General features: G+C 44.6%; 1 protein-coding gene across 1 annotated transcript in view; it reads left to right on the top strand.

The window, feature by feature from the left end:
• The window catches only part of LOC144753452 (cytochrome P450 2D17-like), a 441,302-nt gene that overhangs the window by 43,470 nt on the left and 371,041 nt on the right, over nucleotides 1–26,791 (top strand). Inside the window, exon 2 of the mRNA XM_078641141.1 lies at nucleotides 13,055–13,226. Within this exon, the coding sequence (XP_078497267.1) occupies nucleotides 13,055–13,226 (172 nt within the window). The remainder of the gene's footprint in view (nucleotides 1–13,054; nucleotides 13,227–26,791) is intronic.

The following is a 26,791-nucleotide window of genomic DNA, read 5'->3' on the forward strand; positions in this document are numbered from 1 at the left end:
AAAAAGAGGAAAACATGTATAAGAAAAAATGTGAGCATAGAAAGAAAGGAAACTGCAAAGCTTACCTTTAAACATGTAACACAATTAAATGTCAATACTGACTATAACCCTTAAGATAACTGAAGAATGATAAGAATGCAGTACCAAATAAAATAATGTTAATACCTCCAAAAGGATGGGAACCACAAAGAAGAAAGAGCATGCGAAATTCTAGTTACTATGTCTAAGTATGCAATAAGCACTGAAATATAAGGGAGACGTGAGGTTTATAGGCAGAAAAAAGTGCTAAATAGAAAGTATGCAAGGGTATTAGAACAAGAACTGTTAGATGAGAAAGGAAACATTAGTGATTACATTATATGATTGAAAACGCAAAAAGACATCAAAGTAAGCCTTTAGGCAATAAAGTATTGTTCAGTCAGCATCTGAAGGTGTTTTCAAAGGCGATCTAGATTTGTCCCTCTGCGGCTCCTTTGTGTGAGTAGAGACCGAGCGCAAAGCTGAGGCCTTATCATCTTGGGAACGATTAGGTCTACTAAAGTCTCTGCCTCGTTTCCTGGAGTTACTGGTAGCGCGTAGATGTTGAGTCGGTACATTTGAGGAGGAGGAAGAAGATGGTTGGGACTGTTCACAATAAGAAGACTGCGTGTCCATGTCGTACGTTTTGATGTCATCCAAAAATTGTTCCAGAAGCGCAGGGTCATAGAACTCCTTGGATTCTCAATTTCTGGTGATACGAAAATGCGCAGGCTCAAACAAACCATACTTAATGTCTAACTGACGTAATTGAGGTTGCAAGGATAGAAACGCCTTCCTTCGCTCGTTCGTTTCTTTAGAGAAATCAGCCGCTATGTGGATAGTGTTACTCTGGAAAAGGAAGGAACCTCGTGAACGCGCCGCAGACAAAATTTGTCGAGCTTGTTCATGTCTGAGAAAACAAGCAATAATGGGCCTTGAATGTGCACTGGGATCAGAACGTGGAGGGCCAATTCTGTGAGCTCATTGGATTTCCAGAGGTGGGGTGAAGGAAATACCAGTCATTAATGGAAGAGTACCACAGAGGAATGTTTTCATGTTTTGGCCTTCAAAATTCTCAGGGAAACAAAAAAAACTGACATTATCCCTCCGACTGCGATCTTCCAAGTCAATGATTTTGCTGTGAAGAAAAAGAAGATCCTGTTCCGAGCTTTGAACCAAATCCAGGCGACTCTCCATAGCCAGTACTTTAAAATCAAGAGTTTCAATTTTCGCGTGAAAAGTGGTGCGGTCCGCTCGAATCGATTTAGTTTCTTCAGCTAAGGATGTGATTGTCAGATCCATGCCTTCTAGTCGGCGATTGACCCCAGAAAGCTCCTGCAATATTCTTTGCATAGTGTCTGTTAATGTTTGGCCACTATGAGTTGACAGAGCCTGAGGTACATTCGATGATGAAGATAAGCACCCCTTCGTTGACATACTAGTAGTTTGTTTCAAAACCTCAGCAAAGAGTGGTTGTTTAGGTCCTTTACTACCGTTCCAATTGGTAGACCTTGGTGCTGCCCGCTTCACAGACGTCCTACAAAAGCGAATCGATGTGGTGGCGTGATATGAAGCAATGGTGGGGGCAATGTTGCAGTATATGACAAGAAGGAAAGGCAAAATAATATAGCATGTGATATCAAAAATAGAGGTGAGTATATATCACATATGATCACGGCACTGAGATTCTCCACAAGAAGCAAATGTCAAAGAGGTGATATATTTTCAAAAGGAGTAACTAACCGTCACTCTTACGCCGCAGCAAATAAGCTCATGCAATAAGTACCAACATGCGAGAAAATTAGTGAGCATGCAAAGGTATCAGACACATAGCTGGCAGAAAAGAAAGTGAAGAACACATCAATGAGAGTACATGCCAACCTGGCCATGTCACTAATATATGGACTTGTTTCAGTAGTATATCGGGCGTCGCGTGTCTTAAAACATCATGAGGAGAAAACATCAGAAATATCAAGGAATTATCCTCTAATAACTGTGTTGTGCAAAGCAAGTGAAATGCATTTGAGGTAAAAGACACAGCAATTAATTATATCACAGGAAGAACTGGCCCAAGGAAGGAAAAAGAGCACACTCCCAGCGATACAGTTGGTGCCTCACCATTATGCAAAAAACACATTAAAAAAATGGAAATGATGTGAGAAGAATACTAGTCATGCAACATAAGCATTATCTTTAAACAACGATGTCATATAAGAACAATGTAATTTAAATTATGCAATGTATAACCATAGTAATCATGGTAACACAATAATATATGCACATTTATCAGAAATGTCAGGGAATTGCTGAGTCCATTATTGAAGGAAAAAACGCTGCGTAAACTGTGCAGAATATACCAGAAAATCGTGAGAAGCAGTTTTAGCAATCCAAAGAATGAAAGAGTTCCACTTCACTTGGGGAATGTACAATGGGAGCCAGAGCGCGCGCAAAGTCTGAGGAAGCGCGTTCTGACAAGCTGAAGAAACGCGACTTTATGAGGTAAAGGTGCGCAGCGTTTAAACAACACACGAAGTGAACATTGCTGCTTCAATGGGAGAGTCGCATTGATTCCGAAGCACCAGAAGGAGGCGGGCTGCAACCTGGGTGTGAACAACGCCGAAGGAGGTGCGTCCGAAGGTGGCGTTGAAGGGCTGACGCGCGTCCTGGAGTATTCACTTCCCCAACAGCCAGGAGCCAAGAACCATCGCCTCACAGCCGCCGAAAATGTCAGGAAGTTCCTCCGCATGCCTTTAAACACCAGCAGGGAATAAATGGAGACTCCGACGGCAGAGGTAAGCAGGGAAAATCCCGTCAGGGGTCCGTCCCACGGCGGAGCTTAACGTTCAGGTGGCCATCTTCCTGCGTGGCCAGACCACGCCCCCCCTATAATGCTTTTTTAATATGGGGGACTGGATATTGGTCAGTTGTGTGACAAAGTATCCCATCTGATAAACTCTAAATCGGGCACAAAATGATGTGCTTAGATCCTCCTTTAGACTTCTTAACAATGTCAAGAGTGGTCTCAGATAACTTTAAATCGAAGACAATGTTTGGGCATGGCGAATTCACCTAATTTCTTTCTACTTGTCCCGTAAGTGAGAGAAGCCACTGCACTGTTACAGCACAACCCCAATGTTTTGTTGAGGTACCTAAAGTTTTTGATCCTTTTCAGGTAGTATTTCATTCTGCCATCAGCACGGAATCAGTGGTATGATCTGCAGAACACAATCTTAGGATGGAGATAGATGTGGTGATAACCCTGATCCTGTAGGATCTTTTAAAATGCATTCACCACTGCCAACTATTACTTCTGTACATCTTCTAGACAGAAATTGGGTGTTCCTTCAGGTGTCAGCCATCGTTTCTTCCTTTTTCATTTTATTTAAACCCGTTAGCCAAACTTCTTCATATCAGTTGTGTAAAATATTTTATGACTGCTATGATACGCAGCGGATTCTGAGTCTAGAGAAGTCCAGATAGGACCCGTCAACTGACACAAGCTCGGTATTTCTGCTGTGTACGTTTTAAATTTCAATCCAATTGAGATTTAGGTGACAAAGGTATGTATAGCCCAATGAGTTCATCTGTCACTATGTACTCATGCAAACGCTGTGTTGGCTTTTCCTATGACATAAACTAAGACAGACTCTGCCTAGTTGCTGCTGTCTATGCTTTTACTGACTATTGTCTGGATTAGTGGTTTTAATAATTAATCGTTCTTTTATTGTGTGGCTTTTCCTATGACATAAACTAAGACAGACTCTGCCTAGTTGCTGCTGTCTATGCTTTTACTGACTATTGTCTGTCTTAGCGGTTTTAATAATTAATCGTTCTTTTATTGTGTGACACTACTTGCTGAAGCACTCTCCCCTGGGCACTCCCCCTCCCTGGAAAGCTCGCTCCGGATCCCACCGCGCAGCCGATTAAAGGCTGCCGCGGGCATAACCTTTCTTCGCCGCCATAGCCTGAAGCGAGGCCACGCCCACCACTTCGAGGCCACGCCCCCTCAGGCAAGCATTTAAGGCGCGCGACACACTCAGCTGATGCACCTAGATTAAACAAACAGCTCCTGAGGCGGAAACCGGGAGATAGCTTAGCGGTTTTAATAATTAATCGTTCTTTTATTGTATGGCACTACTTGCTGAAGCACTCTCCCCTGGGCACTCCCCCTCCCTGGAAAGCTCGCCCCGGATCCCACCGCGCAGCCGATTAAACGCTGCAGCGGGCATAACCTTTCTTCGCCGCCATAGCCTGAAGCGAGGCCACGCCCACCACTTGGAGGCCACGCCCCCCCTCTTCGCAATTAAAGGATGTGCCTCAGTCGGACGTGAAGCGCACGAGCGCAGCGGGCGCGACGTTTGCGCGCCAAAGGCGCGCCTAAGGCAAGCCCGTCTGCGCCCGTCCGCGGCACGGGGCACGTCCCCCTTCCGGTTTAATTCAATACACCTCTTCAGACCTGGTTCGACTACATCCACACAGGTCTACCCCCCCCTTGACTCTGTTGGACTCCGAGCCACTGGTTTTTTTTTGTTCCAGAGATGAATTCCCTGAGATAGAAACAAGCTCACTCCAAGTTCTCCCTTCAACTATCAATTTGCCATCCAATAATCAGACTCCATCTCTCAAGCTGACAGTGATCTATCTCAACACACGATCGCTGGTCAAACACAAGCTGGAAATTTTTGCCCTGTTAGACTTTGAGCAACCGGATATACTGTTGTTAACGGAGACTTGGCTGAACGAGGATTCTGCTCCTGATATACTCGCTGCAATCCCTACTGGTTATTACATCCTCCAGGTAAACAGAGCCTCCGGGAGGCCGGGAGGTGGGGTAGCAGCAATTATCAAAAACCCTATCCGGTTTTCCACCTTGACCTTAGTCGGCATCCCCTCGGTCGACTATCTCGCGCTGAGACTAGAATCTTCCACCACTCCACTTATTTGTGTGTTAGTTTACCGCCCCCCCCCAATCTATGCCGAATTTTCCTCTGCTGTTTGGCGAAATGTTATCCCAACTTATCATCAACAATTCAAAAATCTTGGTCGTAGGCGATTTTAATTATTGGCCTTCCGACGCAAAGGAGAATGCCTGCTCCATTTCATTTACTGATCTCTTGTCCAGTATGAACTGTCTAACACATATAAAGGCAGCTACTCACATTAAGGGCCACATTCTGGATCAGGTCTGGACATCCAACCTGGACATCTCTACCCCTCTTATTTCACCCTGCCTTTGGTCAGACCATTTTATAATTTCCTTCTCCATTACGGCTATCCCCAGCCTTGGCAGACCCAAGGAAGGTAATCTCTTGGCCCGGAATTGGAACAAGGCTAATCTCAATGACTTTACCACCCTACTTAAGACCTCCATCCCTTCCAGTTTGGGGTCTATTCACACCCAAGCCTCTGCCCTCACACATTGGCTGGAGTCAGCCAGTGACATCGTGGCTCCTCTTAGACAGATAAAACGTAGACGTCCGCACAACGCCCAAAAATGGTTTACGGATGACCTTAAAGCCTTGAAGTTGGGCCTTAGGTAGGCTGAGCACCAGTGGCGACGTGGTTATGCCCTCGACATGAAACTACGTTTCACTACTTTGCTCAAAGATTATTAAATTGGCGGTCCTGCGAACTAAAACCATCTATTTCTCAAATAAGATTACCAGCTCTGCCACCAAAACCAAGGACATCTTTTCTATTGTCGAGGAGTTGTCAAATCCAGACAGGATCACCCCTAAACCCCTTCCCTCTCGGGCACTCTGTGACTCCTTAAACCTTTTTTTTGTGGAGAAGATAGCCAACATTAAGAACAGTATTCTACCTTCAGTTCTACCTCACCCCCTTGGGTCTGATTCCACCCTGCCTTTTCTCAACCCTAGGCTGTTGACCCAGATCCCTTTAATATCGGAGTCAGAGTTCCCCGCCCTCCTTAAGACGGTTGCCTCTGGATCCCCTACTGACTGTTGCCCCCCCTTAGTCCTCCGCGAGGCCTTCACAGCCTGCCCCTCTCCCTCCCCTGGCACTGTTGAATAACTCTCTTTCCTCTGGCACTGTTCCCGGGTCATTCAAATGCGCCGAGGTCACGCCCATCCTTAAAAAACCCACAGCAGATCCCACAATTATGAGCAACTTCCGCCCCATTTCCCTCCTTCCCTACCGCAGCAAAGTCCTCAAGTCCCATGTGACTAATACTTTGAGTACCTTTATCGAGGACTCTCACTTCCTCGATCCCCAACAGGCTGGCTTTAGACCCAATCACTCCACGGAATCCGTTATACTTTCAGTCATGGTGGAACTGCGGAGAGGAGCGGACTCTAACATCAGCCAGGTCTTGGTGCTCCTGGATTTGTCGGCCGCCTTTGACACGGTCGACCATGATATTTTGGTCGGCCGTGTCGAGGAGGCCGGCATACAGGGCTCTGCCATGGCCTGGGTCCGCTCCTTCCTGAGCAGCCGCCATCAGGCGGTTCGGCTCTCTCAGTTTTCCGCGGACGAGGTTGAGCTAACTTGTGGCGTCCCGCAGGGCTCCTCCTTATCCCCCTTCTTTTTAATTTATACCTTACCCCCCTTATCGGTTCTTTACGAGGCAGCTGTGTCATCGCGTTTAATTACGCGGATGACATTCAGCTGGTCTTCGACATCAACTCTACGGACCAGTCTATCGACAATTTTCAAACTACTCTTTGTCACATTAGTGACTGGATGGGGGCGAATCATTCAAAACTTAACCCCGACAAGACAGAACTTCTACTTGTCGGGGGTACAATCAACCCCTGGAACTCCACCTTTTGGCCTACAAGGCTGGGCACCCCCCCTAATCCTGTCAGCTCAGTGAAGAGCCTTGGGATCATCATTAGTAGTGACCTCACGATGAAATCCCAGATTGGCGCAGTGGTGTCCTCCAGTTTTTTCCAGTTGAGAAAAATCCGTAAGATTGCCCGCTTCCTGACCACCGAAGCTCTCACCCTGGCCTTACTGGCGCTAGTCCTCTCTAGGATAGACTATGCCAACTCTCTTCATGTTGGCATACCGGCATACCAACTAAAGAGGCTACAACTGGTCCAGAACCAGGCTGCACGGCTCATCCACCACCAACCCAAACACCAACACGTACGCCCCCTTTTAAAATCTCTTCACTGGCTCCCTGTTGCTGAGCGGTGCCAATTCAAACTTGGCTGTGTTATTTTTAAGTCCCTTGCTGGTACAGGCCCCTTGTTCATCTCTTCACTTTTGCATCCATATGTTCCTTCTCGTAACCTCCGTTCCACTCACTTGGCCCTACTCCAGATTCCGACCTTCAATCGAAAAAAACAGGGAGGACTAAGGTTCTCATTCCTTGCCCCTTCCTTCTGGAACACCCTTCCCTTAGGCTTAAGATTGGCCTCCCCCCTAACCCACTTCAGGTCTCTCCTAAAAACCCACCTGTTCCGCAAAGCTTATGACTAATTCTCTCAACCCCATGGACTGTCTGGTTTTTTTCTCTCTTTGCTTTCAGCGCCAAGAAACCGTTGGGTGTTAGCTGCGCTTTATAAATTCTTTTTACATTACATTACATTTTACATTATGGAAAAATTATTAATTATGGCCTTAACATACTGCATTGTTTACAGAATATGATAGCTAGAATAATCTTAAAATTTAAGATATCAGTTCATGAGCCATCCGTCTCAGGAAACTGGGCTATCCATGACATTGGGCGATGAATCATATAGCAGAAACACATCAAATACCAGCTCAGTTTATCCCTTATGCCCCCCCTTGCAGCATATTTCTAGATATTCTGTTTTGGAGATTAGCAAGAATTGATGATCTGTGTTGGACTTGGCCCTTTTCCCGGAATTTTTTTGCTTTTTGCTTCCCCTAATCCAGGATGTCCCCCCATTGTAACAAAGTTGTATAGGCCCTGTGAGGTTGAAATGCCCTGGGTAATGTTAAAATCAATGCTAGGTGCAGGCGCTCTCTACCCTCAACATGGCTGCCATAGGCCCCTGCTACTGCAGCGTGGTCTTGTTAAGGCGCATTCTAGTTGCCAGGAGCTGGCAGGGACCCCATACATTGTTGCCATTCCAGCCTGCCTTGCCTGCCCACAGTTAGAGTAGGAAAGCTCCTGGCACCTTCTAGAATAGGGGCGGAGCCTAGTTTTGCCGCCTTAGAGGGTGGCCACCTGACCTGGGCCCATATAAGGAAAAGGAGGGAAACTTTCCAGTCAGTTGGGGCATCACTGACCTGGTGGACCCATGCAGGAGATTTAGGCGGTAGGGCCTAGTCAGGGACTTATGCCACTGGGAGTGACAGGGCTTAGGTGCTGCCTTCCAAGTTGAGTGAGGTACCCTGAGCTAGCCCACTGATCTGGCCCGGCGGGAGGGGAACCCAGGGACCATCTACAGTGACCTGCTGAAGAATCCTGTCAGCAGCCCTCAACTCAACCCCCCTTCAAGAAACTGCTATTTACAAAGAGCGCAGGATCCACCAAGCGCCAAGAAAACCTAACTACCACAGGACTACTGGGGATCAACCAGGTACAGGGCTGTGTCCACTCTGCGCCCCTTTACCTCAACCTGGGCCCCTGCGCTGTCCTGCATAATCCCAAGCTCTGGCCTGCCTTGACTAAACTGCTTGTACTGCCAGGCGCTTATCCCCCGCAGCGCTAGCATCCTGAACTGAATAATTATTGAGACTGCTTGTCTTGCCCCCCACATCGTGTGCCATCCAAGCGCTGTACTCTGAGGACCTGCGGCGCCCCTTGATAAGCGCTAGGATTTGGGAGAGGAATGCTGCCCTGAAGCGCTGTTGTGGAGATTGCCCCAGCGCTGACCCTGCCAGAGACTGCTGCCCGAGGCGCTGTGGTAACTGCCCCCCCTCCCCCTTGGGAAGCGCTGTCGTGACTGAGCACTAATTCTGCCAAGCCTGTGGCTAGCCCCGACGCGCAGCTGACCCGAGTGCCTCCTCCTTTCTCACCGCTGCGAACGCGGCATCCACATACCACAGAGGCGCTGGCCAGGAGGGCGCCTATGGGCCGAGTTCATTGCCGTAGCCCGGCATCAGGGTGGAGAGTCCCCGCTGCGGCCCCCGGAGCTGGGGTGAGGCCGCCGCGATCTGAGGGAAAGGCTGCGCAAGCCCTTTGAGGGCAAGGCATACCCCCATCACGTGACGGGGGACACCAGCCGCGTCATCGGACGCGCCCCGTCATTGAGGCCTACTGCTGGAAGGGAGGCGGGCCCGTCCGAGGGCCGCGCTGCCATTGGCGGTCACGGGCGCGCCTCCCCTCAACCTCCGGTGATTGTTTCTTGGGCCCGAGCAGGCCCGAGAGAGAGGCCGGGCCTGTCCTGCTTCTTCTGCTGCCCGCGCTGTGTCCCCGACCGGTCCTGAGGCCTGAGGAGCCGGGACCGGTTCCACTGCAGCGCGGGGCCTGACGGAGGGGCTCAGGAAAGGGTAAGAGCCCTCCCTCGTAGCTGACACCACCGGAGGGCTCAAGAAGGAGAATAGGAGCCCTCCACCCTTCGCGGAAGACGCCGCAAGGGGCCGTGTAGGCCCGAAGTTCCAAGGTAATACAGGGAAGGAGGGCGGAAGGCCGGAGAAGGCCTCAGAGTTCGCCCCTCCGCCGGAAAACTGGTGACTCGGGCCGTTGGCCTTAATTAGCCCATTGGTAGAATGCACCCCTGGCTAGGGGTCCGTTACTGTTTTTAAAGTTTGCCTGAATTTCTTGCAGGGGCTGTTTAATGAAGTGTTGCCTGAGTTCTCCTGCCCAATGAAATGGTTACTCTTGGGTAATGGGGATAGTTTAATGGTTACCCCTGCTGAAAGAAAGGTTGACTAAATGCCTATTAGGCTATAATGAAATGGGTGCTCCCCTGAATGAGATGTTGCTTGGCTTTCAGGGACCTGATATACGCCTGCATAGTGAAGTGTTGTTATATGTTCTTGCCTAATGCGGTGTTCCCAAGGGCCCTTAGCCACTCCCTGAAATGTTTATTGCTAAGCAATGCAGCATTCCACTATCTAATGGACTGGGTGTTGTGACAGGCTACATGTATTAATGAGATGCTCATGTTATTGTAGGTACTGTTTATTTCCGCCTTCATAAAAAGTTGACCCCTGGATGGGGGATAGTTCCTTACAGGCTAATGCCGGACCCTGATTAGGAAAAAATTGTTCTTGCCCCAGGAACTGTGGTCATTCGTGCCTGATGAAACGATTATCCCTGATTAAGGAAAGGTTTTACCTATGCCTAGGGAAATGTTTTACGGGGGCTTCATAGAATGTTCTACACCTGCTTAAGGGAAGGTTTATCCCGGCTTGAGGGGAGCATTGAAATGTTCCTTCCTGCTCAATTATATGGTTACTCCCCTTCAATGTAATGGCTATCCCTGATCAAGGACATGCCCATTCCTACTGGAAGTGATTCCTGAAATGCTCATTCCTAAGTAAGGAAAGGTTTACTGTTGCCTAATGAAAGGGTTGGTTTTACCCTACTGAAATGTTTACTCCTACTTACTGTCACATTCCTTGACAGCTTCCAGTTGCCTAAAGCACTGGTTATCACTGAAGTGAAGAAACGCTTATTCCCTGAATAAAATGCTTTCCCGAAAGCCTACAGTCACCTACTGAAATGTCCACTGCGGTGTAAAGAAACGTTATTTCTTTCCTGACAGGATTATTGCAAGGTGCTGCATTGATGATGAATGTTTTCGTTTTACCCCATGAAATGTTCTTGATTAATAGGGGTGCTGCTCTGCTTATTCATGCAGCGGGTAATGTGTTGGTTTTCACCCTAACGAAATGTTCTTATTCTCACCTGATGAAAAGTATATCCTTAACAAATGAACTGTTTCTTCCTGTCTAAGGACCAATTTAATCCGGCTAGGGAGTTTTATGTAATGTTCACCCTTGCTTGGTGAGAAGTTAACTGATTTGCCTACTGAACAGGTTACTTACCTGATGACCTGTGGACTCTTGCTGCAGGATACGCTCATCCTTGCCTGATGAGCTGGTTGTTCATGCGTAATGAGATGCTCACCTTCGATGGGTACTTTGTTATTTAATGCCTAATGAAATGTTTCTTCCTGGTTAAGGAGATGTTCACCCTGGCGCAAAGAAGTGCCTATCTCGGCTTAAAGTGATTACTGGAAAGTCTACTTCTAACGAATTAAATGTTTTATTGTGAAGTAACGAAATGCTACTCCTTTAAAGAAATGTATTATTGAGATATGTTATTCTGACTATTGAACTGCTCCCTTTACTCCCCTCTGATGAAATGCTTTGATGACTAATTGATACTGTGATTTTCCACTCCTGAACTTTGATCTTAGATAAAAGTTTATCGTTTTATTCAAAACTCACTGGAGTGGCGTCAGTCATTGCGTGTGCATTTATTGTCTCAGTGGTTGTGTGTGCTGTGTAGTCACTTAACACCTGAGCTTTCGGGTGCCTACCTGCTCGTGCCAGGCTACCCCCGGGGAACTGGTGACCCCAGTTCTTACAACCGTGCATTCAGAGTGAAGGGAATGCGAGGATGCACATATCAAATTCTGAAAGGCCAAAGGGCGTGGCTCTTCAAAATTTCACCTATCCATGTTCTGTAATTCTATTTCCAGAGCCCTCATATTTTCAAAATCCTTCGGTATGAGGAGGAATTATCACACTAATGACGTTGTAAAAAGTGATATATGGCATTTGATACTGAGGTGATCACAGAAAGTCACATCAGTAAAAGGATAAAAATGCTTAAAATACCTTAAATCAATAAGCTAACACCAAAACATTCCAAAACAAGCAAACAAATGAAAATTACACTGAATGGATAATATGCACAGCTCCCCAGATGACCCATGGATAAAGAGGTATGTGAGGCACATGTTTCTTATGTGCAGAGAAACTGCTGTGAGGAAGGTAGTTGTTTTTGAATTCATATTTTGCAGTCTTTGTTTTAGTGTGCTTTCAGATGCTTTCAATATATCGCCTCATGCGTTCGGGACAGTGGAGATTGGGATTCGTCTGCTTCTATAGGGTCTGGAAGAGAGGCAGGAGAAGGCAGGTCAGACAGAAGACTGTCACCTACCATTCGCTTCTTCACTCTGGGCGTGACCTTATGATGAAGTAATAGTGGAGAAACAATTGTTGTGTTTCCACTGTTATATGGTATTAGCAGTGAAAATTAATGAGAGCATAAATAGAAGTATCATAAAGCGATTGCTGGCCCATTCAAAATTGTCTGGTGACTTAATATGTATGAGGTGATTGTGAGTGTTAGGGCTAGGACGAATGGTCAACCATTGATTTTTTACAAACCTCAACCTGAAGTGTCCAATCCAGGGATGCATTAAATGGATCATAATGCCAATGAGGGTTAATGTGTCTGAGTTTGGTGCTCATCCCATTACATGGTACCCATTTTCTGTCCAATTAGTTAAACATGCTTTAGCAGTGGCAATTGGTATACTTTAAGCATGATATGAGGCTTGGATCTTTCCATAAACTTTAAATAGTTGCCTTACATACAAGGAAAAGGCCATGCAGTGACCCAATCAGGTGAAGTAGAGGGTGGGCAGGGGATGGGAAGGGGTCTCCACGTCTACTGTGAGTTTCCTAAGCAATGATTGCCTGGTAGCTGACCCATACTCTGCCCTAAGGGTTTTGTGGATATTGAACATTTTTAGCATTTAATGAGAACTTTATTGACAACAATACATTTTCCTAATTTGCACAACTATACGAAATGCAAGTTTGTTCAAATTTCTACATTTTCTTTAATTTATGGAAGCTTTTTCATGTTAGATTTATGAGTATGTGCTGTGGTTTGTGTATTGCGTTGAGCTTGTCACTCTTCTGGCATTCTCATAATGGAAGCTTGTGCAGCCCTATTGGGTGATGAGTAATAAAACAGTGCCATGCCTTTGGGGTTATTATAGTCTAGTGAATAAGAGTCTGTTGCACTTTTGAAAGGCACCCCATCGACTGGTCTTTATTCCATGTGTGCCTCTGGTGCACGTAACACATGCTTGCAAAGATTTCATTATCTATTTCAATCTTCTTCCAGCTAAATAAGAAGTTTGGGAATGTCTTCAGTTTCCAAATGGGTTGGATTAACATAGTGGTTGTGAACGGGTATGATGCCGTCAAGGAGGCCCTTGTCACCAAATCTGAGGACACTGCGGACCGCCCACCCATGCCACTTCTGGAGAATCTGGGATTCAGGAAGGATTGTGAGGGTGAGTATGAATGAAGGAGAGGACCATATGCGTTTTAAGTATATTACAGATCAGGGGTGGGGGTAGTTCAGTAATGCTAAATTACCCTCAAGATCAGAGCACTTTCTAAAAAGACCACATTGCAAAGGTAGTGATTCTTAATGAATAAATCTATCAAAAGAGAAAGCTCACACCTGTGGATGGCCCCTCAACCCTCATGTCCCAGGTACTCAAAGAGTGCTTGCATGTTATTGGAGTGCATGCTAAGGCAATTCAATGAACTGTGGAAGCATATGCCGTAATGTGTTGAAAAAGAGTATTTAAATTACTCACCCAGAAGGAACTGTTTGCTTAGCACAAAACAATACTCAAGCGTTAAACACTATCAGATGAAATTTTGCATATATTTGTATAACAAGTGTTGCTCGTAGGGAAACAGTATGCTGAGTTAATTTCTTCCTGTAGAAGGCTTTTTTTCTGAACTGGATTGGGAATTACAAGAGGAATTCAGAATAAAAGATAATAATAGAAATAAAATATTTAAAACGTACAATGAAACTGCAAACAAATACATACTTGGAAATAGAGAAATTATAACAGTTGATCTCCCGTTTCTAGTGCACCACTACCAAGACAGATGTTTTGGGTGTATCAAGTGTGAGGGAATGAACCATGCAGTTGTCGCACCCCAATGAATATTTAAGTGTCAAGCGTGCTTTACTTGCTTACTTTGGTATTCTATTAATCTTTTTCATCATTCACATGGATTGAAGGTCAAGGGACTTCTTCCATCAACAGGTCTTGGCCATCACCCTCGTGCTCTCCTTTTCACCCTTTTTGGTAATATATAAACTCATTCAAGAGAAATAGTTGTTCTCTGCAGTATAATTTTTGAGTTACCCCTTGTAGTTACTTGGGCATGTTTCACATGGATTCCATAAGACTGACAGAGGCAGTATAAGACCCCTTCTCCTGTTTCAGGCTCGTTGCTGGTCGAATCGGGCGTAGGGGAAGCAACATTGACATCAGTTAAAGAGAACACATACATGGGCACCCATATGCACATGAACAATGCCTGGATAAATAGAGAAATGACACAGGAAGTCAAAGAGAATTCACATTGTAAAGTTACTCAGGATTATGTGTATGCTTACAATTTTTTCAGATATCTGCTGGCACTTCATTCTTTTTCAGCCAAATTGAAACGTGGTATTTTTATTAGATATGTATCCATGACAGTGTCAAAATCGTCTCAAAATGTAATAAACTGCAGATGCCACTGAGTCAGGAATAATCCAGTTATTGCTGTATTGCTTTAATACAACATATCTTGCAATATTTATTTATTTCAGTAGTTTCTCCACATAAGCACTACAGCCATAAAAATCTTCTTTTTAAATGTCATACAATTATAGTACTCTTTGAAACATTATTACAGTGTAAGAAAATCTCCATAAAATGTAGTTAATCAATAACATGCTCACCCATGGTGGTCTTAACAATACATTTAGTGCATCCTTGTATGTTTCTAGTGAACATTAAAAAATATGTGTCTAATAAATGCCTCTTGAAAATAGAGAAATTAGGGGCAAAAACAGCACGTTAATCATATTCTGAATATTAGAGTCACACAATTTACCCCAGAGGTGAGAACTGGTCCCACCACTTTTGGTCCACTCATTACCTCCTATTGCAAGTGAACCCTATTTAAACTTAACAACCTTCGTGCAAATTGGTAAATGTTTACTTTCCGGAAAAATTGCATTTTATCCACATTTTAAAGATAAACAATTTAAATGCAGACTTTTAGTCTGAAGACAGTATTGTAAATCTACTTGAAAGCTTTTTATGCATGTTCTTTTCTTTGGCCACAAACTCAGTGTTATATTTTTATGTGGAAACACTTATTTGCTTTCAAGTCCCAATGACTTAAAACATCCTGTAAGGGTTTTAGAAAACTTATAGTTAATATTCATATTCCGAGCGAATTCTCATCAAATGACTTTTTAAATAAATTTAGCAAACAAGCAAAACATAATGGATAACCTAGTAATACGCACAATATATTATTCCTGTTAAACATAACTTGATGCAAATCATGTCGATAGAACTGGAAATAAGGCCAAGTAGGCGTTTCCAAAGTCGGTATTCCGCAAATGTATATTTGATGCACTAGAAGAGGCTGAGGCCTTCACCTACCTGGGTAGTGTCATAGACAAGCAGGGCGGCACAGAAAAAGATGTCAAGGCAAGAACCGACAAAACAAGGACTACCTTCGTTCATAACTGAATCATGGTTTGGAGATGATATGGCTACAGTCCTGCATGAAGCCATTCCTCAAGGCTATCAAACGATCACTCAAAATCCTGTAGGCAAAAAAGGATGTGGCCTAGCCGTTGTGTTCAGGCAAGCATTACATATCACTAAAGTTGACAACATCTCTATAAAGAATTGTGAGGCTGTTCAAATCAGATGCAATTGCCAGAATCTTGAATACACACAATTCAATCATTTTTCCTGTCAGGGCCGATCATTTGATTAAAGGTACTTGGTCGGGTGGAAGGGAGAGGGAAGGGGGTCCTGGGTGGGAGGTTGCTTTTTTTTTGTTTGTTTATAATTTTAAAAAAATTGAAAGTTGGATTATTATGTGTCATATCAGAGAGATGTTCTCTCGCAATGTAAGCTCCTATGTCTCTATTTGGCAACAATAAAAACTGATTTAAACATAACCATGTTTGCCGACGCCACCTTGCTGATGTCCAAGACCCCAGCTAGGTTGCAGCTTCTACTCAATAGGTTCCATCTCTTTTGCAACAATCCGGGGTTGGTTATTAATAACGTAAAAACCAAACTCATGGCCTTCAACCCCCCTAAATCCTACAAAAGCAACCCTTTACTAGGCTGGATACCTCTGGAAAGGGTGGGCACCTCCGACTATCTTGGTGTTTGACTCTCCGACAAATTGTCATGGAAGCCTCACCTAGCAAAGATGTTGATTGGGCATAAAAGAGTAGCTGGAGCACAAGGGAGGGAACATCACCTCTCACACAGTAGACCGGTAGCCCCAGCCTTCCAGGTTTATCATGCCAAAGCGATTAGCACGGTGTGGAAAAGTAACTTTTGCCATGTTCTGTGTCCCTACGCCTCATCCATCATATGTTATGTGTGCATGACCAATATGCATATGTTATTCCCCATGTCCGATTAATGACGCAATTACAGTTGTGTCCACCTCTGGTATGTCATTTTCCAGTCCTCGTGAATACTACGAATATCAGGCCTATGTAAAGTAATGTTACCACGTTTCTTAGTGTGCACGTTATCCCATTATAAAATTCCCGTTTCCAGGCCTCAAAAGGGCCCGGACCCTGGATTCAGCTCCTGTCTCCTGAAAGCCTCGCTGAGGAGCGATACAGCCCCCACCTGTATCCTCGACCCTTCACTTACTTCCTGCTTCGCAGTGCCCGGTGCAGCTTGGCTCTGCCTCTGAGTCTGCCAAAAGTATGTTATGATTCCAGCTATCAGTTCAGTCCTCCTCTTCTGCATTCCTAAGCTACTGAACTGCATCAATAGTTTCCGTCATTGTCTAGCCTATGCGGCTCCACGTTAGAGAAATACTGTATTTAATGGTCATTTAGTATTCTTCATCACGCACTACATGTAGAATAATGCATGGTCCAGTCTTAGAGTCAGGTTAGCTTCTCCCCTCATGACTTCTAGTTTATATCAACATGTTCCCTAAACATCAGATACCAGATAGGGTTTAGGTACATGTCGCTCCGACCCTCCAGACTTTAGTCTCTGCTCCTAGCACAGAGTTCGTAGCCCCCAGCTTCTCCTAGTAACACGTCATTGCCAGTTTTCGCGCACCATTAGGTTAGAGGTCTCGGCTCCTTAGGTAGCCCCCTCCTATGTTTCCGCCCATTCATGACATATTCTGTTACGTTTGCACCACATGTCTATGTATACGCCCAGTTACACCTCTTTTTACTGTTATCTTTCGCGACTGCTACGCGTCATGCCTTTCTGCTCCACCCACTGTTACGCCTACTGCAATGTAATGCTATGTGTTCGCGTTATGTATATATGCCTGTGTTTTGTTATTGAATGTCAGCGCGCTCATCCCAGACCTAGCCCCAGCAGCTGCTGGGCCTCTTTTCCCCTGCTGGGCCCCAGTTGTCCTGCTGGGCCCTGTCATTCTGTTCCTATGCAGGTTGTCCTGATCCTGTCCTTATGCTGTAATAAACCTGCAGAAACTCCTACTACCTCGAATCTTGACTCTTATTTATTGAGCTATCTGTTATGCTATAAGTCTAGTCAAAAATAGGGTATTATTTATTTATTTACCACATAATGGCGCCCGAATAGGGACTTGCCCTTTCCCCCACGCGTCGGTGAAGCCACGCCGACCCCCTGACCCTCTGCAGTCGTGACGGAACTCTTCTGCGCAGTGGCAGATATTTCTGCTCAAGTATCCCTCAGGCCCACGGAGGAGACGGAGGAGGCGGTCCAGCATCCGAACGAGACGGTGGAGGAACGCGGCGAGTCCCGACCAGAGCCCAAGCCGAGAGTCCAAGGTCCGAGGTATCCGGAGGCCCACCCGTAACTGAAGTCCGAAGTCCGAAGTTCGTCGTCCGTCGTCCAGTCCAGTCCGAGGCCTTCCGTTCCGTGCTGCCCGGTGAGTACCATTGCTGGGGTAGTATCTAGACAGGACCAATTTAAATTGACTCCTGGTCCGTGGGTTGGTGGTACCCAGACTCACAAACGAAGTGTTCACCTAGGTGGATACGGGTCTTGACGCGTTCCTTTATGGGACCGGTATGTTCCGTACTGTTACAGCAGTGCATCCAGTAACTCTAGTCTGTTCCGTTCTCGAGAAAATCTGTTCTATTTCTGTTCTCAGTATTCCAGGTAATATTCTGTTCGAACTGTTATTTATAATGTTCTTCATGTAATTTACTGTTGTGGTATGAGTGCGATGTGATTTCGTGTTTTTATTGTGTATTGTATTGTGTCCAGATTACAGTTCAGTCATGCCTATATTTTCCAAGTTACGTCAGTTAAAAACTAGAAAAGGTTTATTAGAGGAAGCAGTTCCTGTCCCGCCTAGGGACAGTCCAGGTCACTTTATGTATCAGAAACATGGCATAAGCGCCATATTGTATCTAGATTTATGGGTAGAGTATACCAAACAGTTAGAAGAAAAGTATAGATGGCCCGTATCGGGTACATGGGATGCCGAATGTATCATGCGAGTAGAAGAAGCATTATGGAAAAAGAAAGCCAGACAGTCACAGAAAGATGCCATCGAGTTATGGCGTAAAGAAGCGCATAGAAGAACGGAAAAGGAAGTCAGAAAGTCAGAGTTAAGTAGAGAATCCCAGGAACGAGCCCAAGAAAGAGAATTAATCGAGATAGGTGAACAAGTCAAAGCCGAACAGTCAGACAGACAGAGGCATGCCCTTATTAAGGGTATGTATCCTCTCCTTGCCGAAGGCTTGCCAAAAGCGACCCCAGAGGCATCCAGTAATTTCCCGCCACCATTAATTCCGACCAAGCTACGTCACAAACCGACCGCAGCTGATATTTTTATTTCGTCCTATCTGGACGACACAGTCCCCGAATATGCAAATCCTGTTCGCGCTCCGCCAGTCCCTGCAAATCAGGCACTTCCCGCTCCTCCAGACACCGGAGTACCTGTTACGGTACCCCCGGTCCAGCCTACAGTTCCATTTCCCACTCTGCCAGGACGTAGAGCCTCAGTAGACGACTCCAGTCTAGGGGCCGCAGGAGGAGCTACTCCTCAAACCCCGCCGCCACACAAACGTTTATCAGCACTCGAATTACATGCTCAAGCATCACAGCGTACTCCTAAAAGTAATAAGTCTGTTACAGAAATCAGGCAAGCCCTTAACGAATGTGTCTATGATCCAGTTCCAGGCGAATATACTATGGTTTTATATTCCCTACGTGTAAGGAGAGTGACCGAGTATCTAGTCACCTTACCGAATATGAAAGAAGATCTAGACAGAATATATCGTTTCATCCGTACAGGGGATGATCCAGAAAGTATTGGCGAGATTATGTCTCAAAGAAAAGCCGAAATTCAGCTCATGATATTAAAGTTCCTGATCAATTGTCTAATAAGAGAACAAGATTACCCGTCTAAAGATCCCGCCGAAATGAGAATCCTGACAAGGTGGAGTGATAATATAGCCGAGGGTAAGCACAAGACCGTCAGTGCCATGGAGAGTATGTACAAGAAAATTCGTAAAGAAATAATAAGGTTACACGACCAGCGTAAAGCAGCACAAGTAAGCGAGAAAGAAAGTATCTCTGATCCTGAAGAGGAAGAGAACGAGAATCCCGCCAGAATAGCGTATGTAGGAAAATCCAGATTTCCAGATCGCCATTTACGTCTAGAACCCAAGTCTATTTTTCATCTAGCACCAGAACAAGGTTCTCTAGAACAAGTATTTCAAGCTACCGATCACATTCTGAAATCACGAGTCGGTTACAGTGAATTAAGTACCATGCATGAACAAGAACTAGCCCGATCAGCAGTCCGATGGATTACTGATTCTACCACTTTTCCAGACGAAATAGTGGCACAAATGTTTCTGAAACTGCCCCCAGCCGAGCAACGACTGGTGGGTATGTATATGATCCAGCACCTCATTACTCTGTATGAGGGTCAACATTCTGATCCAGGTCCGTTACATGATATCCTGAACGAGTTACTCCAGTATAGATGGAGAGGTCTAGGTACCGATTTAATTAGTGTCATTCTAGAACAGCGCCACAAATATAGAACGTTCCTGAACCCACATTTTGTTCATGTTTCACCCCCAGAAAGTAAATCGTTTTACATAGACAGACAGAATCCGTTACGAGAAGTCCACCCAGTCCAAGGGGCGGGTGGCGTAATGCAACGAGTGTTTGTATACACTCCAATTTCAAAGATGGAACTTCTTGAAATGAAGAAATTAATTCCCTGTCATGACAAAGATCCAGCAGGGTTCCATAGAGAATTAAAAGACATGCTCCGTATGGGAGAATACACTTACCCAGATATCATTAAAATGTTAAAGGTCCTGTTACCCGCAGGGGTGTATGAAAAGTTAAAGGAAAAAGAATGGGAGGTGGGAGAGAAAAAGATCGATTGGGCAGCTCTAGAAGCTGAAGACAAGGCACGAGTACCAGGTACCGGTCTTGGAGATAAATGTAAAGAATTACCAGAATTATTGATTCAAGTTTTACCCAGATTATTGACAACGAGAAAAGAAGACTGGGATGCAATCTCAGCCTGTAAACAGAAACAAGATGAAGATATTAGTGATTTTTATTCTAGATTCGAAAAATGTTTCAGTATTAACAGTGGTCTCAAGACAAGTAGTGAGTCATACCCTCATCTTTTCGTTACCAAATTAGTCGAGAATTCAAGTCCGCAAATTAAAAATCGAGTTTTGAAAGTCGAAAGCACCTGGCAAGCAAATACTCCGTCCCAGATGCTCCAGATGCTTCAGTATCACCAGAATAGAATCAGAGAAGAGCAAGAACACGAAAGAAAACGTATGAAAGACACGAAAATGAAAGTGCTAGTTGCACAATCTGTTCCTCAAGACAGTCACAAGAGGGGTCCAAATCAAGCCAATCAAGCCGGTCATCCTGCAGCTCCCGTTAAAGGGAACTGCAATTATTGTAAACAGCCAGGTCATTTTATAAACGAGTGTGCAGTTCTGAAACATAACATAGCTACTGGTAAGACTAAAGAAAGACCACGTCCGCCTAGACAAGAACAAGTTTCACAGATTCCTCAGCCACAGAATGCACAACAGACAGTTTCCGCACCGCAGCCTATCGCTGCAACACAGCACGTTACATCACAGATGTATCAGTATGCACAGTCTGAGTATCCAGAGTACCAGTCATATTCATGAAACAGCCTAGAGAGGGAGGTAGGCTTGCCTCTCATCGAGATACCTGTAGATCAAGAAGGTCCTTATGTTCACAGTCAAGTATTAGGGAAAGACAGAAAGTTTTTGATCGATACAGGGGCAAGTAGGACCACAATTAGTCATGCCGAAGTTCCAGGGGCTCCGCTCTCAGGCTCAAGAAATGTTTCCCTTGGATTTTCAGGAAAACCAATAGTTAACGAGATATCAAAGCCAGTCACTCTAGAAGTAGGTCCATTGTCCCGTACTACTGATCTGTTACTTACTAAGTCATGTCCAGAAAATCTGTTAGGCATTAAGACACTGAAAGAATTAGGTGCAGTTATTTGCTGTTCCCCAGAGGGAATACGTCTGTTCCTACGTGACTTTAAGGGTCACTATGTATTACGAGATTTTGATTCAAGATTGTCTAATGTTCCGCAGCACTTATGGGCGCAAGGTCCAACTGATGTAGGTTATATGCAAATCACACCCCATCGTGTGACTCTCAAGCCAGGTGTAGTGTTACCACGAATCAGGCAGTACAGATTGCCACCTGAGGCTGTAGCAGCCTTATCCAAAATTATTGACGAGCTCATGGCTCAAGGAGTAGTTGTAGAAACTGACTCCAATGTATGTAATTCTCCGATCATTCCAGTCATGAAACGTACTGATCCAAATGCACCCCCAGTATATCGATTAGTGATTGATTTACGAGAGCTTAATAAATGTATTATTCCTCAGTATCCAGTTGTCCCAGATATTTCTTCCCTGTTAACAGCCATTGATTCCGAAGCCATGTTTTTCACTGTCATAGACCTTAAGAATGCATTTTTCAGTGTTCCAATTCATCCAGACAGCCAGTTTCTTTTCGGATTTTGTTTAAATGGAAGGAGCTATATGTTTACACGCGCTCCTCAAGGTTTCACAGAAAGCCCTAGTATTTACAGTCAAGCACTTAAGAGACAACTAGACAATATTCACATGCCAACTGACACTGCCCTGCTCCAGTATGTCGATGATCTACTGATCACAGCCCGTTCTGAACGTGACTGCGAACGAGCGTCACTTACAGTCTTGTATTTCCTTGCCGAGATGGGGCACAAGGTGTCACCTTCGAAGCTTCAATTCTGTGTCCAGCAAGTGGTATACTTAGGACACTTGCTGTCCAAGAGGGGTAGGCAGTTGACACCAGACCGTATCCAGTTAATAGCGAGTCTTCCCCAGCCCAGAACCCAGAAGGAGGTACGTGCTTTTATCGGCCTTACTTCTTATTGTAGACAATGGATTCCCCAGTATGCATTTCTAGCCAAGCCACTGATACAGTTAACGACACAGGAGGCAGCCGTAGCGACTGTCCTCCATTGGACATCTGAACATACACTTAGTTTTAACGAGTTAAAGAAAGCCCTATGTCAAGCTCCAGTTCTAGCTACACCGAACTACAGTAAGCCTTTTACACTTTTTGTTACTGAACGTGAAGGTACAGCATTATCTGTTCTCACACAAGATCAAGCAGGACAATACAAGCCCTGTGCTTATTTTTCGAGCACATTAGATCCAGTCGCCCAGGCGTTGCCTGCGTGCCTCAAGTCAGTTGCAAATGATTTGTTGTGGGTCCCGCACTCCTAGGTAGTTATTTTAAGAGGTTTGTTAGATATGTGTAATACTGTCGTTGGTGCAATGGATGGTGATCTTGCTGGGCTTCCAAGATCGTGATATAACGTTATTAGATTATGTATCCTGTGAACACAAGATGCATTCCGTCCATGCACTCCTTTTCAAACTTTCATAAATTTTCATGCAAACTTTGTCATATAGAATAATTCATTTATTTTTCATTTTGTTAGAGATATGTCATTATATTCATGACTGTTCAACATATTCCATGTCTCAAAAACATTTTTTTCACATTATTGTAGTTGCCCAATGCATTTCAAGCGAAAACGCCCTTCCTCAGGGGACTTCATGAACTCTAAAAACAATAATCATAAGTCACAATCAGTATTCAAAAAAGAAAGTGGTCCCTAAATAGAAACACATTCTTGTAACAACACAGTACAATAGTGATATCCCACACACTATAGTGAAGCTAATGAAGTTTGTAAAAAACATTTATAGTGCGTTTTATGGAAATGTGCTCAAAAAAAATACAGAAGACCCAATGACTGGGTACTGACCTTAATGCATGGAATTATTCATTCGAAATATTTAGCTGCAATGAGGAAAATAAGATCTTAGTGTCAGTGTGTAATGTGACACGAATGTCTCGTGTCCGTATTAAAAAATGTATCCATAGCGTCTTACCGGGGTATTGGGAACGTGGAGTCTCCCTCGCTAATCTCGGCGTGCAGCGCTCTGTACGGGAGCGCTCTATGGTTTATGTGACGAGCATTAGGTGTTGCCAAGGTTACCATGCGTCAGCGAGTGACGTGCTACGTTCTCTATGGAGGTGGACGGCGCTGTGGAAACAGCATGTGTTTGCGGGGGTAAACAAGGAAAAAGGACTGTGTAACTAAGGAAACAGCATGTGTAAACAAAAAGCGGACTGTGTCGCTGTTTGGGAACTCAAGTGCGTGTAAGTGCACGCGTGGAAGTGTATCTATTAAAAAATGATATTCATACAAAGAATGATATTTACAAGAAAATAAAATAACCGTGTTGTATGTACATGGCAAAACGTACGTAAAAATATCATATTACCATTGTCCAATGACTGATTCAGTCTATAGTTCGAGCTGAAATGCAAAGTGTCTCAAAAATTACCCAGGTTATAAATTAAAGATAACAGTGAAGATCCAATCTTTCGTTAAGCCCTTTCGGCTGGAGGGTGCATAAGTAGTCTATCCAGAAGGTTTCTCTGCGCAGTAAGTAGCTGTTGTTGTCTCGGCCCGGCAGGGTTGCCACTTTTTCGAGTATGCAGAATTTGAGTTGGCTTACATTGTGTCTTGCCTCATTGAAGTGTACTGCTATGGTAGATTTGTCGTTTTTTAATCGGATGTTGCTTTTATGTTCTACTATTCTGGTCTTTATTTTCCTTTGTGTTTTGCCTACGTATGAGAGTCCACAGGGGCATCTCAATAAGTAGATTACATTTGAAGTGTCGCATGTTCCAGATACCTTCAATTTTATGGACGAACCTTTTGTTGGGTGATTTAGGATATTTCCTTTTATAATTGCTGAACAGTTACCGCAATTATGGCATGGTTGGGTTCCTTTGTAAATGCCATGTTCTGTTGTTTTCATTTCCTTTACCAATTCTTTCAAATTCTTGGTTCTTTCGTACGCAAAGATTGGTTGGTGTCTGAATAAGTTATTGAAGTCATCTTCCAGTGCAAGCATGGACCAGTGTGTTTTGATTGATTTTTTGATCATGGGGCTGTTTGTAGAATATTTTGATACGAACACAGATCTGCTTTCATCAACCTTTCGCTAGAAATGCATTGGGCAACTACAATAATGTGAAAAAAATGTTTTTGAGACATGGAATATGTTGAACAGTCATGAATATAATGACATATCTCTAACAAAATGAAAAATAAATGAACTATTCTATATGACAAAGTTTGCATGAAAATTTATGAAAGTTTGAAAAGGAGTGCATGGACGGAATGCATCTTGTGTTCACAGGATACATAATCTAATAACGTCAAGTCAGTTGCAGCCACAGCACTAGCTATCAGACAAAGTGATTCCATAGTTTTAGGACACTCCCTGATTGTACAAGTTCCACATTCCGTAGAAGTTCTTTTAAACCGAACACAAACTCAGCACTTGACAATTGCACGTTTAACGGGTTATGAGTTAACACTGTTCCAGCCACACATAGAAATCAGACGCTGCAACGTTCTGAATCCTGCTACACTGTTACCATCAGTTAATTCAAATCCAGACACACATGACTGTGTGGAAGTAGTTAACATTACGACAAAGCCAAGACAAGACCTGACAGACATTCCGTTACCAGATCCCGACCTGACACTTTATGTGGATGGTTCATGTATGAGAACTAGTACAGGAGAACTAGTCGCCGCGTATGCAGTGACTACTGACACTGAAGTTATTGAAACACACCGTATTGACACCCTGTCCGCTCAAGCAGCAGAGCTAGTCGCTCTGACACAAGCCTGTATACATGCCAAGAACCTGAAAGTTAATGTTTACACAGATTCACGTTACGCATTCGGAGTTGTACACGACTTCGGAGTGCTCTGGCAGGAGAGAGGTTTCATGACTTCTCATGGAACCAAGATTCAGCATGGTCTCCTTATTCAAGCCCTGTTAGATGCCATACATTTACCGACATCTATTGCTATCATGAAATGCAAAGCACATACGAAAGTCACTGACATTATTTCCCAAGGTAATGATTTAGCAGACCGCACAGCCAAGCTTACCGCACAGACTCCAGACATTCCAGTTAACATGACACATACTTCAGATCCGATTATATGCATGACAGTTAAGGACCCTACACAAGATGTCATAGATATACAGTTACATGCTACTCCCGATGAAATCAAGAAATGGTCTGAACAAGGAGGGGTCCAGACAGATCAAGGATGGTTAACGAAGGGTAGAGCCACATGGTTTCTCCCCGATTCTATGGTTCAAGTCATTATCAACACCGCACATAGTCCAGCGCATTTAGGAGAGAAAGCTATGTTAGATAGTATCCAGAACATTTGGTTCAACAAGCATTTACGAGCTGCAGCCAAGCAGAAAGTCCGTACCTGTATGATATGTTGTCAGTTTAATCCAGGTAAAAGTGTCCCGGTGGAACAAGGTGGTTTCCAGCCCCTGACCACCCTTTTGAGGTCCTCCAGATGGATTATATTCAGATGGAGCGATGTCGAGGTTTCAAGTATGTCCTTGTAGTTGTATGCGCTTTGTCCAGGTGGACAGAAGCATATCCAGTCCCAGATTACACAGCCGCGACCACTGCCAAGCAGTTGGTTCGTGAATTTTTCCCTAGATATGGACTCCCTAGAGTCGTATATTCTGATAACGGTCAGCCATTCTCATCTGAACTCATGAAACACGTTTCCCTTTTGTTAGGGTACCAGTGGAAGTTCCATTGTGTACGCCATCCTGAAGCAGCCGGTCTCGTAGAGAGACATAATCAGACTCTGAAAATCCGTATTGCAAAAGTCTGTAAAGACAAAGGTGTGGACTGGTTAATAGCTCTGCCAGTCGCTTTATTTTATATGCGCATGGTCGCACATTCCAGATCAGGTCTGTCCCCGTATGAGGTCGTATTCGGCCGCCCCCCTAACATGTGGGGTACTCCTAGACCCCGAAGTATTACCGATGTTTCATGTAATATGCTGACAGATTACCTAGCTTCCTTGATGTCTGCCCTCAACTCATGTCGTTCACAGGTTGCCGCCGCATTTCCAGACAATACCGAGGTGGCACCGCACGAGATCGTTCCAGGCTCCCTTGTAATGGTCCGGAATTTCGACAGATCAAGTCCGCTGGAACCACGTTGGAAGGAGCCACGTCAGGTCCTCTTGACCACCCGAACTGCCGTCAAGTTGGAAGGCAGGAAGGGGTGGGTCCACCTTTCTCATGTAAAACTTTTCAATGGATTGAAATCAGTCTCTAAAAACATTTCCAAGGATTCCCAGGATTCAAAGGACTGCCAGAATA

This window comes from Lissotriton helveticus, chromosome 1_1 (genome assembly GCF_964261635.1).
Source record: "Lissotriton helveticus chromosome 1_1, aLisHel1.1, whole genome shotgun sequence".
NCBI lineage: Eukaryota > Metazoa > Chordata > Amphibia > Caudata > Salamandridae > Lissotriton > Lissotriton helveticus.